The 17,847-nt window shown below is 43.6% G+C and overlaps 1 protein-coding gene across 2 annotated transcripts in view; it reads left to right on the top strand.

Moving 5' to 3' along the window:
• ABHD2 (abhydrolase domain containing 2, acylglycerol lipase) overlaps positions 1–15,848 on the top strand; it is a 39,239-nt gene extending 23,391 nt beyond the window's left edge. For both annotated transcript variants that reach the window (XM_077785923.1, XM_021537621.2), the window contains exons 6-11: positions 1,864–2,047; positions 5,533–5,625; positions 7,314–7,427; positions 8,641–8,710; positions 9,424–9,508; positions 10,373–15,848. In XM_077785923.1, coding sequence (XP_077642049.1) covers positions 1,864–2,047; positions 5,533–5,625; positions 7,314–7,427; positions 8,641–8,710; positions 9,424–9,508; positions 10,373–10,569 — 743 coding nt within the window. In that variant the 3' untranslated portion in view covers positions 10,570–15,848. The remainder of the gene's footprint in view (positions 1–1,863; positions 2,048–5,532; positions 5,626–7,313; positions 7,428–8,640; positions 8,711–9,423; positions 9,509–10,372) is intronic.
• The last annotated feature ends 1,999 nt before the right edge of the window (positions 15,849–17,847 follow it).

Here is a 17,847-nt window from a genome sequence, read left to right as displayed (position 1 = left end):
ATAGGCTGTAATGCTTTGTTGGTTGTTTTAGAATTATTAAATATACTTCTCTTTGGGAAGCACTTCAGGAATACCAAATACCCTCATTTGTAGTGAGGCCCTGGGCTGTTATGGCTGCAAGTCTACCATGTCTTGAAAACTAAATTTTAATGCTAAAGAGTTTACTATTTTGATAGAAGTTAAGAGTTTGCTTTCATGAAGCTTTGCTTCAGGCCTTAGGGTGTTATTCTGTAGTGCATCCCTTGAGAAATACCTTTCTGAGTCTTTTATAGCCTTGGAAAGGGCAAAGAATGCCTAGCACTTCCTTTGAGTAAGACAGTAAATCACTTGGCAGAGTTGCTTGTTAAGTAAAGTGCCAGCAAGTCCAGTAGACTTTACTCTGCCTCCTACCCAAATAACTCAGTGCTCTTTCAGCTTTGCTGTATTCCAGGCATACTTGTTGAGGAGCCTAAATTTGGGATTCACTGAACCCCAGCCTCTATATCAAGTTTGACCTGTTGCTTTTCTAGTTTTGATTTCTGAGCTGCCCTGAAATCATGAAGGTCAAACACTAAAGTATTTTGAGCACTGGCTTCTTCCAGAGGAAACCAGAGCAGTGCAGAATTTGTTGTCTTGAATTAAGAATGTTCACAAGGAAGTGCCCAAGCCCTGCTGAAACTATCAGACAGGAGCTTGCTGTTCCTCTGAAGCAAACAAACCCTGGTGCTCAGCATTTACTCCAGAGCTAGGTAAAGTTGGAGTCTGATGTCTACTGAGGATGCTGTAGCTGGGGTGGGGGCACAGTGGATCAGTGTCAGGTTAGTAGAGGGTGGAATGCTAGAATCCTAGGATTTATCTCCCTGGCCAGGTTCCACAGAATAGAGCTGAATTTCTGACTCTGGACAAGAATAAACATCTGAAGTTTTATTTCTGTTGTTCATGAGATGCCTTCTGTGGTTTGCAGCCTTACATCCAAAGGGAAGGTTAACAAGCTGCATAAACACTTTAAACCAGTGTACTAATGGCATCACTGTTGCAGCTGCTTCTCCATATCTCCTTTTCCCATACTCACAAGCAGGAGAAATAGTTGTAGGTACATAGGTTGTATGTGTGGAGGCCTTCAAGTCTGTCAAACAGTTGGAGGATGCCAGCACTGCCAGAAACTGGATCCCTCAGTGCCTGCAGCCTGTGGGATGCAGGTGGGTGTTTGCTGACAGTGGAACAGATGTCTATAGAGACACTTAACTGTTCTCTTGATGTGGAGATGCCCTTGTGTCTTTCAGTGAGATGCAGTATCTTTACCTTTTCACTGGTTACAAAGGATTGAATATCTCTGCTTTAACCCTTCTCCTTGATCCCAGAGATCACCTGCTTAGTCAGGGTCTGCAGCGAGCTCTTCCTGACAAGCCACTCCTTTCCCCTCCCCACAGCAGCTGGATTTAGGGATCCATATTGGTCTTGCTTAAAAAAAAAAAAAAGAGCATAATGCATTCCAAATACCTCACTTCACTTTAGAAGTGGCAAACTGCCTCAGGAAAGTAATGATGTGTGCTGTTTTTGCATGGTAACTCTGGTCAAGCCCAGAGTTGCTGGACTCTGCTTTTTAAAGCTGTTTTAGAAAGGAAGAATTTTGATTGTCATGTTAACTGTCACCATGATTTTTAAGCAACTAAATTTCATCTTGCTTTGGCATTCTGTCAGAACTAAGCATGAGCTAAACTCCACAGGACTCAAATGTATGAACACATGTGAATCAGAGCTATTAAAACCTTAAGGCTATTGAAAAGTCAGGGTAAGAAGCTGAATTCAAAGCATACAACTGAAGCTTCAAATCAGAATTTAAATATATTAGATGATGTTTTTTAACTTTCTTTTTCTTTTTAGGATGCACCTGGGAATTTGGTGCCATGGTGAATTACATCAAGAAGACCTACCCTCAGACCCAGCTGATTGTTGTGGGCTTCAGCCTGGGTGGAAATATTGTGTGCAAATACCTGGGAGAGAGCCAGGCCAACCAGGAGCGAGTCCTGTGCTGTGTCAGCTTGTGCCAGGGGTACAGTGCACTGAGGTGGGTCTGAAGTCTTCTCTGTGCTGCTCTCTTCTGGGAGTGCAGGAGGGAGCAGATCTTTGGAAGGGCAAGGTGAAGATGGATGTTTCCCTTGCACTGAACAGGTCTGACAGATTGTGTAGGATGGCAGCCTCCTGAAGGAGCACCTGAAGCTTTGTTGATTTGCAAGCACAAGTAAACCTTGTCAGCAGTGCAAACAGGTTTTGTGTACCTGGCCAGGTACATGCTGGCAGCTTCTGGACTGTGCATGTGCTGCTGTCTCGTGGCTGGAGTGTCTGAAGAGGAGGTATTCCCTGTGCCTCCTGGTGTAATTAGGCAGGCTGGGTAGCGTGACCAGCTGCTGAGCTGATGCCAGGTTTGCAAGCAATAGTTTACACTGTCTCATCACTCTGAGAAATATCCCATGGTTTGTAATAGCTTGTTTGGCTTCAGTGTGCAGTTTCATCTGGCAGCTCTTACCCAGGGAGACTGGAAAGATACAGCACAGTCTCTGTCAGTCTGTGCTCCCCTCTAAATGTGTGTCACTGAAACAGTGCTGTGGGTGATCAAGGGATGGAAGGTGCTTGCAGCTGTGTTATAGGAGTGGGGAAGGGAAGGAGGAAAAGTATTACAGCCCTAAAGTCTGAAAATATTAATGTTTCTCTGCCTGGAAGACAAGGTTGTGGCACTTTAGGAGCTGTGATGGTTTCACTTGCACTGCTCAAAAACTGGACTCAAGTAATGTATTTTAACCCTTCCATATATGCACAGGTAATGAAGATTAAAACTCTGTAACTGGCTAAGCTGCTGTTTTCAGTTTTTACTGTCTGTACAATCACTAAGGTGTAGCTGACTCTGCAGTAATTTACCTGCAGTTTTGAGCCTTGAGACTACTACTTACAAGCCAAAAGGAACTGTTGAGACTCAGGTGTTTGGATCAAGATCTTTTGGGCTGATATGAGTGGTGAAACTGTGGCAGGTCTGTAAGGGGGTTGCTATGGAATTCAGCCTCACAGCCGGGCCAGGGTAGCTGGAACTGTTGATGCTGATGATGTCCTGCCTGTGTAGGGACCAGCTTGTTATTCAGCAGTCTGAGGACACCTTTTATGAATCGGGGTTTTACAGGTAAAAGCAGAAAGCTTTTCTGGAAGCACTAAGATGTGAGTAAAAGCTTGACATGTTTGTAATATTCCAGCTATCTAATCCCTTTTGAGGTCAGATGTGACTACTGCTAAAAAAGTGTATAATCTGCTGATAGTTCACACCCTTAAAATCTGAACAGATGCTACAGGAACAGCTGTTCTGTTTTGTTTCAAGTAAAATGTTCTTAGCTGTCCTGGGGTTTTGGCATAGAGCACAGAGCATCTTGAAGCCAGCTCCTTAATTGCAACCATCAGAGAGGGTTTGCAGGGATAATATCTGGCTGAGGTCCAGTTGGTTCATCTTCTCCAATTATGCAATATTGTATTCTTGATCTCCAAATTGCTGTTGTGAGTAATGCTGTTATGCTTGCATGGCAAGGACAACCTGATTAACAATTCTCCACTTGGATATTTGTGTGGAAAAACAACTCACTGGGTTTTTGGTTTCTTTTTTCCCTTGAGTTTATTGTACCCCATGGTGTGGGCTGTGTGGATTATTGAGCTCTTGCCTCCACCTGCTGGGTAAACATCTCCTAGCAAACCTCCTGCCACAAAACATCTGCTCTGTATTACTGGACAGCCAGCAGGAAGGCTTTTCAGGTCTTGTCTCCCTTCCTAATACCCACATCTGCTGTAAGTGCTAATTAGCTGAAGAACTAGGGGAAAGCAACCTCTACAGAGCAAAAGACAGGAGGAAGGGGAGGGCCTTTTGCCTGGTTACAGAAGTGGGAGGGAGGAGGTCTAAAGCACCTCCAGGTTAGAATGGTGAAGCCACTGCCTTCCTGGGCTTGGTCTGGTACATGAAAATAGCTGGCTTCAGCCTTCAGGGCTACATGGAAGTGGATTACCCTGATAATATAACCAGTTAGTTTACAGTTCCATTTTTTTAATATTGGCTTGTCCAGCATTTATTTCCCAAATAACTTTCATAAGCAAAAGAAAAAAGTTTTAGTGAGCAAGGTGAACCAAGGATTTCAAACAGGAAAGCCTTTCCAGAGCAGCATCAATACTAGGAGCTGCCAGAAGAATGAGACTCTTTAATGAATTAACACAGTCTAGGGAATGTGTTCCCTGAGGCTAAACAGGGACAGGACTCCTTATTCCTTAATCTCTGCCTGCATAGACTTGATTCTGCTTCTTGATCTTGTGGAATGTATCTTCATCGTAGCTACAGGCTGTGAGGAGAGCCCTCAGCTCTGAAACCTGGGCAGTCCTCAAAATCCTGGAAGCTGCCTGTGGTTTCTTTAACGTTTGCAGCTCTTCATATTAGGAGTTCTGCTGTACACACAGGAGCTGCAGGGAAATGTAGTAACTTTAACTTCAAACATCTTGTGATAACTTAATAGATTTGCTTGGAAAACCTTTTGTGAAGAAAGAAATGTGCATTTTCCTATCTTCTTTCATGCCCCTGCCCTGGCATAAATGTGGTAGGTATAGCCTGGTTAGACAAAAAGGTAATGGATTTGTCTTTTTTTTTTTTTTTTTTTTTAATCCATACTCTCCAGCATGGCTAATTCCAAGAAAACAGGTTGCTCCTGCCTGGTAGGGGACTTGCAGGCTGTAGCTTGGAAGGTCATGTTAAATCTACAATGGTTCTCATGGTATGTTAATGTTTAAGTGGTAGGAGAGCTTCAGTAGCTGAAACTGCTCCCAGCATTCTTCAGTCTCTCAGTAAATGATAGTGTGTTCCCTCAGCAACAGCAAACCCTGCTAGGAGTAAAGCTCTAACCTGCCCATGACCCTGCATAGCAAAGGAGTGCTGGTATCTGGCAGAGCTCTCACAACTCTGGATGGCTTAAATTCTGTTTTAACAACAGATAAGCTGAGAAGTGCTCTTCTGCTTTGTAAAGACTTCAGCTCAGATGCCACTTGCAGCTGCAGCTAGTATTTATTCCTACAGTTCCTGCCAATGAATTGAAACAATAATAGTAGTATCTGTACATATTGGAAACATTTGCACAAATTATTTCCTCTGCAAAGCTGTATTACACAATAGACAACACAGTTGAGCAACAGGTTTTAGCCCTTTCCTTGAAAGTGCCATTATGTAAATTACATTGAACTTCTGCAAAGGAATACTAAAATCCTCTTGTCAGTGTTATGGATCTTGATTGATGGCTCTTAAATGCTCCGATCAAAACTGCTAATTGCATTCTGCAAGATGAGACTGCAGATCTGTTTCCTGATACTAACAAACTTCATCAAAGTGGAAGTAATTTCCTGGAAAAGGTTAAGCTGTGGCAGAGAAGGCCTGGAGGTTTGTTTACACAGCCCCCAGGCTGCCATAAGATGTTAACAGTGTATTAATCTGATCTTTCAAGAGCTCCATTAACAGCTTTGTTTGTTCTGCTGTGTTTTTTCTAGGGCACAGGAAACCTTCATGCAGTGGGACCATTGCAGAAGATTTTATAACTTCCTCATGGCAGACAACATGAAGAAGATCATCCTTTCTCACAGGTACTGCAGTACATCACTCACTCTGACAGTATTGATTGGGTCAATTGTTGTATTGGATTTGTCTGCCTGGTCCTTTAAAATAGGACTCCTGAAAGGTTTAGCACAAGTTCCTTGCTAGATCTTTAAATGAACAAACAGAGAAGGTGAGCCCATATCAATCTCATTATACTCATTATATGTAAAATAGACAAATAAGCTTTGGCCATTTTGTTAGAAGAAAGACATTGTTGTCTTTTTATGTTCTGTGGAAACTTGTTTAATGAATGAACAAGACATGCACAGGAAAACATTGCAATTAGACTTCAAAGTGGAGTATTCTGCATCTGTTTCACTTCTAGCCAAAGAATTCCCTATTGAAGGAGCCTCTTGTTCTGCCACGTACCTGAGGTAGGACTAATCTTCAAGATCCTCTGTATGGAGTTGCTGCTTATGAAATAAGCAAATAGTCAAACCTGTAGCTCTGGCTTCTAGCTGTTCCTCTAGAGAGAGCATGTAGCCAGTAAAACACTTAACATTGCTGTTCCTGGAGTGCAAGTGTGCTGTAGGATCCTTGTGTGGCTGCTGCTGATCCGTGGTTCTTGCATAACAAAAGACATTTGTGTGCTACACAGGTGACATGCTCGATGTTGGTGTTTTCCCCATCAAAAGTTCTCTGGGTGGTACTTTCTAGGCAAGAAAGTACCTCATCCTCATCTGTGTGTATTGGGAGTTGCCTGACTGAGGGGAAAGGAGGAAAATATCTTAAGACTTATTTAATCGAAGGAGCATGTATTGCTTCAGACTTTGGTTCTTTGTTTACGCTCCAGTGCAGCATGAAATACTTGTAGAAGGAGGGTAGCTAGTATAGGATGATCCACATAATTCATTCCAGGTTTACAAATATTTAGACAACTTGAACAAATTTGACAAGTGAAGTTAGGTAAGCTCCCATTAAAGTGTACTTGAATTCTTAACCCAGAAAAAGCTGGTGCTGACTTGAAGGGAAGTGTGTTAAGTAAACTTTTTCCATAATCACTTGTGCTCTATCTTGCCCAAATCAAACCTAGCCTCCTGCTCTGACCTGCAGCTGCCTCTCAAAGGGACTAAAAACCCCTTTCCAACTTGTGGCATTTGTTCTGTTTGTTCAGGAAGAAGTTTGTTGTGGTAAAGAAACGCATCCTCCCTTGAGGGCAATAACCAGCTATGACGAGTGTCCATAGTAAATAGCTTTCTGCTAAGAGAATACTCTGAGTAATTTCTGTGTGTGGGGTAGCCTGAAGTCTGTGCTGGGGGGCTTTAGAACCAGATGGTGCAGGAGATGCTATGCCCAATATTGCTGGTGCTCTCACCCAAACCACCCACAGGTTTGGGCTGAAGCCAAAGAACCCTCCCTCTAACCTGTAGCCTCAAGTCCAAATACCCTTAGTGCTCTGTTCTGGGAAGTTTCTTTTAAGAGGGCCCTCTCATGCAGTTTTTCAGTAGATAAAGAAAACATTTTTTCCTACAAGGAGGCTACTGGGGTTTGTTATGTCTTGCTGCAAAGGTAAGTGGACAAACAAGCTGTTTTTGCTCCCAAGGAAGCCTCATGTTTATGTAACCCACTTCTAATCTTATCTTGTCAGATTTGATAAACTCAGTTGTCCTTGAACAGGTCATGGTTTTGCTGCCCTTGTGTTATTTGGATGTAATTCTTGATGTCACTCTTGCAGGCAAGTTCTTTTTGGAGATAACAACATGAAGAAGCCACAAAGTCTGTCAGATGCTGATCTGGGCAAGCTCTACACAGCAACATCACTTATGCAGATTGATGATAACGTTATGAGGTATGAAGGGCAATTCTCTGCTCCCCTGCAGAACTCCAAGTGCCTTCTCAAGTGTTGTTCTTGCATGCCCCTTGCTGGGACTGTAGGAGTCTGCTGAAATACAGTGAACACAACTTCAAATTCTTGCTTGCCTCCACATTAAGGAAAACTTAGAGGAAAAACACAAACTTACTGTTTACAGTCACATCTTCTTTAAAATCATCCAGGAGGCATTCATTTATTGGTAACACCTGAACCTGCAGCACCTTCCTACTTTCCACTAAGGTAGGAAGAGGCCAGCTCTGCTGCCAAGCTCTAGCAACAAAAAAGGGGAATGTGGAAAGAAACTCAGAATTGCTCATGGATTTCCATAACTCTTTGAAAAGTCTTCTGCCTGTAAAACACTTCTGCTTTCTCAATACACAATAGGGCTGGCTGAGATAATGCAACCTTTCTTATTTGTCATACTAACACCTAATTAAGTGCTCTGCTTTAAAAGCAGTAGCCTGTTACTGCCTGTGTCCTTGACAACAATATAGCACTTTAAGTGGCAGTGTTCACACCATGGCATGTTCTGTATCAGGCATTGACCCTTTCCAAAATAAAGCTGTACAGTGTTAGCTAAAAAGCCATGACACTTTTGGCAAACTGGGAGTATGGTTGGCTGCTTATAAAAAAAACATTCATTGGGAAATCTCCCTGCTTGTCCTCCATCCCCAAGGCCTTTCTAGTTTGAACCAACATCTATGTTGTCCCTTATATTAAACAAAAAGGCATTTGAATATAGGCTTACTGAATTCTTGGTTTGGGACGGTGTGAAGGGATTTGGCAAAGTAGAACCACAGTAAATTCTGGGGAACATATCCAGCAAATTTAAGGTTTATAAGCTGTGCTGGGTTTGTATTTGAAAAGACTTTTAAGGAAAGATGAACAAAATCCTAACTTTTTTCATCCATGTGTACAGTTAAGTGAGCAGGGTGTTTTAAAAGAAACACCCTGAGGGCTGCTAGTCTTCATTTTGCATGTTTGACTTGCCCATGCTCTCAGAATGTTTGAGAAAGCACAGAAACCATCAAGGCATGTGCTGCCAAACGGTTTTGCAAAGAGACTGGGTATTTAAAAAGTTATCTATGGAAATTGAGTCATTGTTCCTGTTTCTGCATGTGTCCTCACTTAAAAGTAATAGTGACATGACTGAAACAGGTGATATTAATGACAATTTGCTCTGTTTCAGGAAATTCCATGGCTACAGCTCACTGAAGGAGTATTATGAAGAGGAAAGTTGCCTGCATTACTTGCACAAGGTAAGCTCTTGCAGCAGACTGCTCTTGCACTGGAAGGAAAGTACTCTGTGGGTTTTTTTTTGTTGATACCTGCAGATGTTTTAGCTGTGATTTTCAGAAATAATCAGGCACAGGATATTGGAGTGGGATTTCAGATCTTGCTATCTCTAAAACTGGGGCTAAATTCTCTGGGCTCTTAAGTGCATATAACTCTGGCAGGTGATAGCACCCAAGAGATGGAGACAAAGGCACATGTTCAGCTGAGCTGCTCTGAGTGTATGAGGATAACGTGGGAAATGGGTGCCTTGCATGGAGCCTGCACCTTCAAGGAAGAAAGGCTTACTGGATTCTCTGGATGGCAGATGCTTGAGCAAAGTTTTGCCAAAGTGTAACTGAGATCAATTCCTCCTTTTTCTACTGAACCAGAGAATGGAGATGTTCCAAGACAGTTTCCTGGACTTTAACCAAGGTGTCCATAACAGAGTTGGCAATAGCTGCCTGATGTGCAGAGCAATGCAGAGTGAAAAAAGGGTGTAGTTATTTCAGTTCTAAGAATGGGGACTCAGTCTGCTCACTCTCTGCCTCTTTCTTACAATTGGGCTAGAGGAAAAAATTAACTCTGAAATGAGATGTTAATTGAATTATGCTACGATACTTTTACAGTTGGTAGATTGACATTCAAATACTAAACCCTTTCTGTTTTGGTTTTTTTCATGTCATGTTTCTTGATGCAGATCTATGTTCCTCTTCTTTTGGTTAATGCTGCTGATGACCCTCTCGTTCATGAGAGTCTTCTATCAATTCCAAGAGCTCTTTCAGGTATGCTCAAACAGTCTCCTCAAGCTGGGCATATTTGTGTACCTACACCTAGCTTACCACATCACAATTCCTGATTTCAGAGGATTTCAAAGCTTGACTTGCCTCCTTACATCTGTAATGCTGTGAGAGGTGTGCTAAGCCTCTTTAAGTCACCAGTTGCTAGAACAAGGCTAATCCTGAGCAGGAAGATCTATAGTCCTTTCAGGCACCTGTTGCTTCTGTTGATAGCAGTTCTTTCTTGGATGAAAAAGGTTTCTTCACATCTCCATTGCTCACTGGGATTTAGTAGGAAGATGGGTGGTAGTGGCAGTCTGGATGAAGCACAGATAACTCCCCTTTGCTGATGAAATGGGGACAGTGCATGCATGGCTCTGTCACTTGGCACTGAGCTGGGATCTCTCCCTCAAAAGAAGTTGAGCTGTCTTCAAGCAAGTGTAGCTTCAGCTACACTTAGAAGCTCAGAAGAGGGAGCTGCTGCTGCTTCATCACACAAAGAGTGGGTGCACAGGGAGGGAAGCAGGGTTCATTCTTTTCCTGGTCAGAGGCTGTGAGCAGAGGATTTATCCCCAGCTGCTTTCAGACAGAAGCAAGCACAGAGAGTTTTTCACTGTCCATGCAACAGTATGGCTGATGTACTGTCAGAGCTTAGTGCAGCTTGACATGATGCAAACAGTCCTGGTTCCAGTGGATGTGAGTTCAAGGTGCTCATTTGTTAAAGAATGACCATTTTACAGCAGTACAGGTATTGCTGTTAGGCCCAGTCAGCAGCACCTCTTGGGCAGCCTTTGTCCTGGCAACTCAAGATGCTTTCATTCTCAGCTTGAAGATGTTATCTTGGAACTTTCTGCCTCTTTTCTTTTACAGAGAAAAAAGAGAATGTCATGCATGTGCTGCCCCTTCATGGAGGCCACCTGGGATTTTTTGAGGGGTCTGTGCTGTTCCCAGAACCTCTTACCTGGATGGATAAGCTCGTGGTACAGTATGCCAATGCCATCTGCCAGTGGGAGAAGACAAAGCCTCACTGCTCAGATGCTGAGCAGGCTGACTCTGGCCAGGAGTAATCGACCCAAAGACTCTGGATCACTTCAGTATATCTCTCTGTTTGGGAATATCTTGTTCCCTCACCTGCTGCTTCAGGTTTCCATTCTCCTTGATATCCTATGGCTGGGGTTTGATCACCAATGTGTTTTTTTGAGTTAAAGAAGAGGTTAACATCTGGTCAGAGCCTCTTTGGATATCCAGTCACATGGATTTGTAATTTACTGCTCTGCTTGAAGAATTGGGTTGCTGTCTTTAGCTTGTTACAGGGCTACTGAGCTAAAGACTGCTTGCTTTAATATAGCAGAAGTTTCATATGTCAAAATCTCTTTACCTGCTGGTCAAAAACTTGATCTGCAGCATTTGTTAGGTGTAGATGATGGGATAACTGTGGCTCTCTTCTCTGTCTGGATGCTGGAAAAACCCCTGTACCAAGCCACAAGCCAGTGTGTGGTTCAGTCTGTAAGCCACTACAGTGTAGCTTGGAAAAACAGATGCTTGACTGCAAGTGTAGTGTCAGCTTTGCACCATCTCAAGGGAAACCTTTTAGAACCTAGGAATGCACTTGCACAAGTGAATCACTTTAAAAATATTCAACTTTTCCATGCTGGAGGTGTGAGTGGATTGGGCTGGCTTTATGCTGCTTCTCCAAGTAGAGAAAAGTTGCAGCCTGGTAATGCCAGTTAATGTTTCTATGTAAACATTTTCTCACTTCAGGACCTGATCAGTCACCTTCTTGTCATCTTTGCCTCCTTTTAAATACTGTTATCTTCTCAGTACTGGATTCTTTGATTGACCTGGGTCTTTTCAAACTGGCTCTGGCTTCCAAATGGAAACCCATGATTAAGAATCTGCAGATTCCTTTCTGTGCACTCAATTTGCTTGAAAGAATATTTTATGGAGAGCTGTTGTTCTCTCTTAGGGATTAATTGGTGGGGGAGTAGGGTGTATCTATTTAGATTTACTCCCCTTATGTCAGGGTAAATAATACCAAAATTCTTCTCATTAGCTTTCAGAGCATTAAGTGGGTTTGAGGCATGTGACTTGCCTTACAGTTGATGTGGAACTGGTGTCCCCAGCCTCATGCAACTGAAGTGACATCTTTGCATGGCTGACTACTTCCAGATCTGTGTAATGCTGTAGGATTACTGGCTCCAGTAAGACACTGGGCTCTTTCTCACTAGAATTTATTTTCCACAACCAGACATCCCCTTCTAGTTCTAATGTGCAAAGTGAAGTGTGAAAGCTGTTTGCAGGAAAGCTGGCTACTCACCTGTGCTTTTCCCTCAAGTGGCAGCTATGGTCTGTGCCAAGATAGTTATTAAAGGAAAGTTGTCCCATGACAATCTGGAGACTGAAACTAGTGGCAAAAATCTTTTTTTTTCCCTTACTGTTTGTTCTCTCAGTAATGTAGTATTGTTAAACCATCCATAGGGTTTCTTTATCAGTGTCAGTGAAGTTCTTTTCCTGTCACAACTTCCCTCATCAGCACTTTATTGCTCCAGCCTTGGTCTGTGTTCCAGGCACTTTAATTTATAGCTTATGGGTGAAACAAGCTGCAAGTCTTCAGTCTGGATCAACAAACCTAGGGAACAAGCCTCCTGGACTGTCCTGTCCCTGAACTTCAGTAGGTTGAGTAGGTGGGGTTTCATTTGAACAAAGCAATAATTAACTATTGTAGCAAAGATGCATTGTCATATCAGGAAATTCCTTTCATTTGCCTTAGGCCAAACACCTTGGCCTGTGATCAATGATGAACTGTGGCTATCTGCACATTCTCCTAGTCAGTAAATCTGGGCTTCTTTTTTTCTTCAAAGAGAAGATGAAACTAAGTAAAGCTACAGCAAGATTTGGCTGTGCTTGTGGCTGTTCCTTAAGAACTATTTTAGGGCATCAGTTAGCAAGGATATTCTTAGCTGATGGATATCTTGTCTCTGTGTTATGTTCTTATTCATACTGCATCACTAAAGTATGTCATAAAAGGCATTTCAGGTTTTTTTGTTTAAGTAGTGTTCATGTAATATTCATTGGGTATGACTTAAATATCTTCTCACTTCAGCAGAAGTGGAGTGTAAACAACACATGTACACATCAAATAGATACAGTATAAATTTAGGTGTCTAAGTCTCCCAAAATGAGGTGAGCAATTGGACAGTTCTCAAAGCAGCAGGAGCTGTAGCTTTGTCTAATCAAATAGAGATTTTTCTTTAAACCTGGAGAGCCTTTCTGAGGAGTACTCCTTCCTACCCACAACCCAAGCCTTCATTCTTCAGAAGTGCCAATGCTGTGGGCTTTCTGAAATTCTCCACTACAGAAGTACTGTGGGTCTCTGTCTTGCTCCTTTGCCCTGGTTTTGCACTTGAATCTAAAACTGTTCAAATCACTTGTGACTTGACTGAGTCTGGCTTATTTGGGGAAGGACAACTTTTGTGGCTTTTTTGTGCAAGGTTTCTGGAGCTTGAGGTTCAGCTTATTAAGCCTGTAGGTGGAAGCAGTGTAAAAAAAAAAAAACAATCTGTTCTCTCCATCTCAACAAATTTGATGCTTCTTCCAAAGCCAAGACTTGTATTCAGACTTGCAGTCAGTCACTTAGAGGTCTTGGAAAACTAGGAGAGGAGAGAATTAAGCTGCAGTTCATGTTATCTAAATTATTTGTTAAATCTTCCTACTGACAATGATAGATAATTGATACCTAGTGACACATGAGGCTTTGTCCAGTCCTAATTTGAAATACTGCAATCTCCCAAAGTAAGACAATACTACTCTTGTTATGTGGGCAGGTGGTCTTTATTTGCCCAGTGAACCCAGCCTTAAATGCACTCTGAATTTTTCAGTGTTAGAGGTGAAGTCTTTCATCTCTTGTCAAAACACATGAGGCTGCTGAAGTGTGCACTTGTAGATCACTGCAGTGTGGTCTGATAGAGCAGTTTGAGATTACAACATGGTCAATCTGACATGTGCTCTGCTTAGTTTCAAACTGGGATTAGAAAAATCATTAGGAGAGCTCTTCCACGGGTGGTCTCATGGTAAACACACCTTCCCCATCACTGAATGTAAGTAGCACTTGAACATGAACCCTGAGACCCTCTCAATCAGACGGCAAGTTGCAGAACGATTACTCTTTGATGGTTAGGCTGGTCCAGCCATCACCATTGCCATTTTTCTGGAAGATGGTAAATAAGCAGCTCAGACTTGCTCTGACTGAACACAAGGAACTTCAGCTTCCACTACAAGAGCTCTGCCAGCATTTTTAATTGTCCCTTTGTTCTAAATCAAGGTGTTTTCAGGTGGGTCTGGCAGTGTTGTAGTTGCACCGTAAAGGCAAACAGTGAACTTCCCTGCAATCCTTTTCCTGAGTGTTTTTCTGCAGTTCCTGTTTATGAAGATATGGTTACAAAGACAGGGCATTAAGTAAAAATGTTGGGAACTATTAACTCCAGTACTGAATTTAGCCAAGCTACCTGTGTGTCATCTGTCCTGGGTCTGTCACAAGTTCCTAGACCACAGCCCTTTGACACGTGGTGCCTTGCCCTTTTCCTCCTCCTCCCTTGACATCAGCATATCTAGAGACTTCACTAACAGCTCTGTCAGAGCTTTTGGGGCTTTGCTTTTTGGTAAATGAATTTTCAGACACTATTACTGAGACACACCAGTGATGCACACAGCACAACTGAATGCTGACTTCAAGGACCTTTGTGAGCAGCCTACAACTGGCTACAGTCAGTTTCAAGGCTGAAAATAATGTATATAAGCAGTGGATCACTTTCAGCTCTCTGCTCCTTTAGCAGTAGGAATTGAGTCATAGAAGCAGGGTTTGCTTTGCTTGATATGTGACTTGTCTTGCAATCCCAAAGTTTTTGTGTATTAACACTCCAGCAGCATAGCTGGAGGTAAATTGCTCAAGTGGATACATCTCAAAGGAGAGAGCAGCGAGTACCATCTTCAGGACTTCATTGCCAGTGTAGTCACCTGGATTGCTTCCAAGTTTTTCTGGAAATACTATGCTTGTCTGGAGCTTAATTAAATCCTTCAGGGTTTTTTGGGTTTTTTTTTTTGTAAGACCAGAGAAGGCCTGAGCCTTGTGCTGCCTGTGTATGTCACTTGTGAAGAACATCTTGTGTCTGGCTCGAGTCACACTCCATGTGTCCGTATCCCTTATGTGGGTTGGTTCATTTGGGAAGGTGCTGGAGCCACAGTGACTCAAAGCAGTGTCTCTTCCATGGCTTCTAGGTGAAGAGCAAACAGCCCTTCTTGACTTTATGATTTTTCTCCAAGCTTAGAATGCCTCAGAGCAGCACCAGCCAAGGGAGGGTGCCCTGTTACTGTACCCTCTTCTCACTGGCAGTGGGAGTGACACTGGCCTGGACTGCCTCAGCTGTCAGGGGAGCTTAGGCACAAGTGCCATCAATGAGTCAAAGCAGTGCCAGCTTTCTATGCTGTGCTGGAAAGGTCTCTGGAGTTATGCTGAACACCTGTACAAGGTGCCACAAAGCCCCTTTGCTTTGGTCTGACTGACAAGCTTCCATTGGAATCAAAGTCCTTGCACGACCAAAGAGGAGATACAGAATTTTCTTCTTGGATCTCCACTATAGTTCTGCTGGGATATTGACCCATCTCATGGACCCTGCCAACTGGAAAGTCTTTAAAACAAACAAACAAAAAAAGCTAAATAAAACCCATTTGTATTTGTTATAAGCCCAAGTCAACACCTTTCCAAAGGGGCAAATTGTGTCATTGTTACATGATAGCTTGACTGTAATTCCCAGTGACAGATATCTAGCCATTCTTCCTGAGAAAGCATAACCTCTTTCTCTGAAAGTTCCTAGCCAAAAAGGTGTGTAAAGAGCCTGGGAAGAGGAGACCTGTGCCCTTGTTTTTCTCGTGAAGCTGTATTAGAACAGGCACAGTGACTGCCAGTATTCTTGGTGAGCAGTTGACTATGAAAATATTTTCAATTTGGCAAAAATATATTCTGTAACTATCTCTAAATGCTGCCCTAAAGAAGCCTGTATATTGAGACACCCTCCCTGCTGCCATGTTCTGAGTCAGATTCTCTGGAGCTGAGAGCTGCAGGGGAAATGATTTGCAACTAGCAATGCAATTTTTCTATATCTGCTGATGTTTACCTTTAAAATTATATATAAATATATATAAAACTGTCTTTGATTTTTTCTTTAATTTTTGTTCTTGTGTGGTGTAAAATGGAAGTCATTGCAAAACAAAATGTAATTTTGTTATCTTTGATTCAGTGGGGTTTCTTTATTTAAAAATAAAGGACTTATTGAAGTCAGTGCTACAGCTAGTGCCTGTGTGTGAAGTTCCATATGTTGGCAGAGGCTCTCAGTCTTCCCTGAGGCCCAGCCTGGGGAGCTGGCTGGGGGCAGGTGATACAAGCACTCGTGGTGCTCAAGCCTCTCCTGGTTGCTTTTTGTCTTCTGGCCAAGAAGAGGTCTTTGATGCCACTCTGGTGGAGAATGGGTATAGCATCAGTTTAAAAAAGCACATCTGCTGTGAAACTACTGAAAGAGTTATTTTTGCCAGTGGAATAGAACATTTATTTTTCCCTATGTGAGAGCAAGTGCATGTCTTAATCTTTGAGCTGCTGGCAGAAGAAACACAAACCAGCATCTCTGGCCAGGACAGTGACATCTTTGAGCCTAGAGCATACAAAAGCCCTGGCAAAAGCTCTACTCAGCTGCCCCTGACAACTCTCCACTGTGTGGTTTATTACCTACAGCCCAGGGGAGGGGCTGTGGAGGGTAACTGGGACTGGTGACCTGCTGGGGCGGCTGGACTGGGTGCTTTGTGGGACGCAAATTACATCTGTAATTTACTGGCTGTTGTGAGATAGCTGTTAGATCCTCTCCAGGACTCCTTCCTGCCTTGGTCAGTCACTCAGCTCCCAGCTCTGCTGGGCTGTTCTCTGTCTCCCCATCAAAGCAAGCTCCTGGCTGACAATTTGTCACAGGAGTGGTGAGCAGCCATGGGCACCTCCCAAGAGCTGAGACTATCCCAATGTAAACCCCTGGGCAGCAATGTGATACTTCTATGTGAATGGATTTTTTTCCCCTTGTTCTGTTTCCCCAAGCTGCAATTGCTCTGCCTCCCAGGCAAGCTGTGCTGTTGTGTTTGCACTGGCCTGATGCTTGCAGGGTTGTCACACGCGGTTTCCTTGGGATGGCTCCAGGTGCAGAAAGGAGCCAAAGGAGGTGGAGAAGTGCCTTTTGCTCTGTCTCTGGACTCTTGCACAAAGTTGGCACAGCCTAAGGATTTGGGACTCTCCATGCATGGACTCAGCAAGCAGCTGAGGCTGGAGCAAACATCTAACCCCAGACAGACCCTGTCCTCCCTGCAGCTTCAGAGCCGCTGTCCTGTTTGGTTTGAGCCTGAGCCAGGGCCCTGATGAATGTGGCTCTTGTCAGCACCCTCCACCTCAGCCAGCTTTGGGTGGGGGGGGCTAATCTGGCTGATGAAAAGGACCCGTGTGGAGTCCCTCCCTCCCTGGGAGGTGGGACAGGACCCACTGTGGGACCAGGCTCAGGGAGAAGGTAACCTGGGCAGAGACCAGGAACCTGTTCCTCTCTGAGCCCTGCTGCTGGCCAAGGGAGCAGATGGTCAGGGAATGGGTTTGGCTTTTTGGAGGAGATGCCTAGTTCATGAACCAGAACAGACTCCCTTGCTTGGGACAGCTACTTATTCCTTCCTCTTCCCCATCTGAGCAAGGTGTAATTAGTGTCAGCTGCAGCTTGTTTGCTGCACAGGTACCATCCTTTGCCCTCCATGGTGACTTTTGGTGGGGCTTCCCCAAATGAGCTCCCTTTCACAGTGCAATGCTAGGAGAAACAACTGTGCTGATGCTTTTGAAGGATTTAGGAGGGTACATTCTGCTTTTCTTTCAATTGTTTTGCGATTGAAATCCATCTCCTAGTCTCAGTGGCTAATGCAGCTTCTGTTCTCCTCCCTGCCCAAGCAGGAATTAGGCGGAGACAGCTCCACCTGGGACCCTGGTTGGGTTTTTGTTTGCCTCTGTTTTCTCTTCCCTGGTTAGAGCAGATGACAAAGAGCTGGGGGCCCTTTCTCAGACAAGAAAGGGACTTGATCTGGAATGCAGGGAGGATGGAGATAGGCAGTTCCTTGATTCCAATGATGAGGGGACAGGAGTCTCCTGCCAAATGCAGGTACTGATCTCCTGATCTCCTTAGAACCAGCAGTACAGCCAGCACCCAAAAAGCTGTGCCCCTGTTCCTCACCATGAGCGACCGCAGAGCTCTGCTGTTAAACGCTTTATTTCTCCCTCACTG

This window comes from Lonchura striata, chromosome 11, assembly GCF_046129695.1.
Source record: "Lonchura striata isolate bLonStr1 chromosome 11, bLonStr1.mat, whole genome shotgun sequence".
Classification (NCBI taxonomy): domain Eukaryota; kingdom Metazoa; phylum Chordata; class Aves; order Passeriformes; family Estrildidae; genus Lonchura; species Lonchura striata.
Note: the sequence above shows the minus strand (reverse complement) of the source record. Positions and strands in the feature narration are given on the sequence as shown.